This window comes from Nanorana parkeri, unplaced genomic scaffold (assembly GCF_000935625.1).
Source record: "Nanorana parkeri isolate BGI_ZX_2015 unplaced genomic scaffold, ASM93562v1 scaffold416, whole genome shotgun sequence".
In the NCBI taxonomy this organism is placed as follows: Eukaryota; Metazoa; Chordata; class Amphibia; order Anura; family Dicroglossidae; genus Nanorana; species Nanorana parkeri.
Window position 1 is genome coordinate 197,270 of NW_017306684.1, and position 1,700 is coordinate 198,969.

The 1,700-nt window shown below is 45.9% G+C and overlaps 1 protein-coding gene across 1 annotated transcript in view; it reads right to left on the bottom strand.

Moving 5' to 3' along the window:
• The window catches only part of LOC108789752 (olfactory receptor 1019-like), a gene marked incomplete at its 3' end in the record, with an annotated part of 4,708 nt that extends 3,008 nt beyond the window's left edge, over nucleotides 1–1,700 (bottom strand). Inside the window, exon 1 of the mRNA XM_018559833.1 lies at nucleotides 804–1,700. Coding sequence (XP_018415335.1) covers nucleotides 804–1,700 — 897 coding nt within the window. The remainder of the gene's footprint in view (nucleotides 1–803) is intronic.

Sequence of the window (1,700 nt, forward strand, 5' to 3'; positions counted from 1 at the left end):
CTTTGTTATAATTTTTTTATCTTATTATTGTTTATTTTTTATAATTATTTTCTTATTTTTAATAACTTGTTTATTATTATTTTTTACTGTTTAATCACCTTTTTATTTAATTATTTCATTTTTTTTTTTTTTAATCAATGTAATTTTTTTTCCACCTAACTTTATTGCTATCACATAGCAGGAAACAATCCCCTGTGTGATAGCAATTGGAGGTGACAGGTTCTCTTTATTGACCCTGCCACCTACAATACAGGAGTTCTAGCACAACACTGTGGGGGAACTCCTGTGACAGGTGAGGGGGGAAGAGCACAGCACGGCACAGCGCAGCACAGCGCAGCACAGCACAGCTCTCCCCCTCTCACTGTGTACAGTCTACACGGAGCGGCAGGGTTACTTTTAACCCGGCCGCTCACTGCAGTGAGAGACTCGGCGTCGGAGCCCGGAGGACGGAACCAAAGGAGAGAGGTGAGTGCAGGGGGGAGGGGGAGGAGGCTGCACACTGTTTACATGTGATCTCGGCGACATCGCCGATTTCACACGTAAAGGAAAAATCGTCTGCCTCACTCTACATTTAGCTCGGCTTGTACAAAGCAGGACTGAATGTAGAGAGGGCAACTTCCACACAAGGACACCGCTGCCGCCCCTCTGCGCCCTGCCGCCCCGAGGCCGGGCCTCGGTGGCCTTGTGGGGGAACCGGGCCTGTATCTTAGACCAGGTGAGATTGAGTGGTATAGGTATCACATATATCATAGGATAGATCATGTATGTTTATTGTGAACCTTCTGCATTTGTTGGATGATGACCTTTTTCATCTCTTGGTTTCTCAAGCTGTAGATAAGAGGATTCAGCATTGGAGTGACCACCGCGTAGAAGACAGAGGCCACCTTGTCTTGCTTCTTAAGTGTGATGCCAGATGAAGGTAAGTAAGTGAGATAAATCGTTGCATAGAAGATGGACGCACACATGAGATGGGAGGAGCAGGTGCTAAAAGCTTTTCTCCTGCCAGCCGCTGAGCTTATCCGTAAGATGGAAGAGATGATGAGGGCGTAGGAGACCAGGATGATTGTCATTGAACTTAAGCTGAAAAGACACATAAAGAAAAGGGTGACGATGTTGCAGGTGCGGGTGTCGGAACAGGACAACCTGACCAGTGGAGGGATGTCGCAGTAGAAGTGGTCTATGAGGTTGGAGTCACAATACTCAAGACTGAACAGACTGCTGGTCTGTGCGACTGAGTGCAGAAATCCACTGGAGAAGGTAAAAAGGACAAGATAGAGACATTTCTTCTTAGTCATTGTTAAGACATAATGGAGAGGGCGGCAGATCGCGACATATCGGTCATACGCCATGATGGACAGGACAAGGACCTCCGTCCCTATCATTGCAGCAAAGAAGTAGAACTGGAAGGCGCAAGCCATGAAAGTGATTAGTTTCTTCTCAGACAGGAGGTCGGACAACATTTCAGGAGCAATGATTGAAGAGTAGCAGATGTCCACCATAGAGAGGTAGCTCAAGAAGTAGTACATGGGAGTGTGGAGGCTGGGCGAGATGTAAACCATGGACATAATCCCAACATTTCCACATATAGTAACCATGTAAACCAGTGAAAAGAACATGAAGAGGAATGGGGCAAGTTCCTTATCATCAGATAGACCAGAAAACCTAAACACGGTCACTAGAGTCTTGTTTTTTAGATTCAT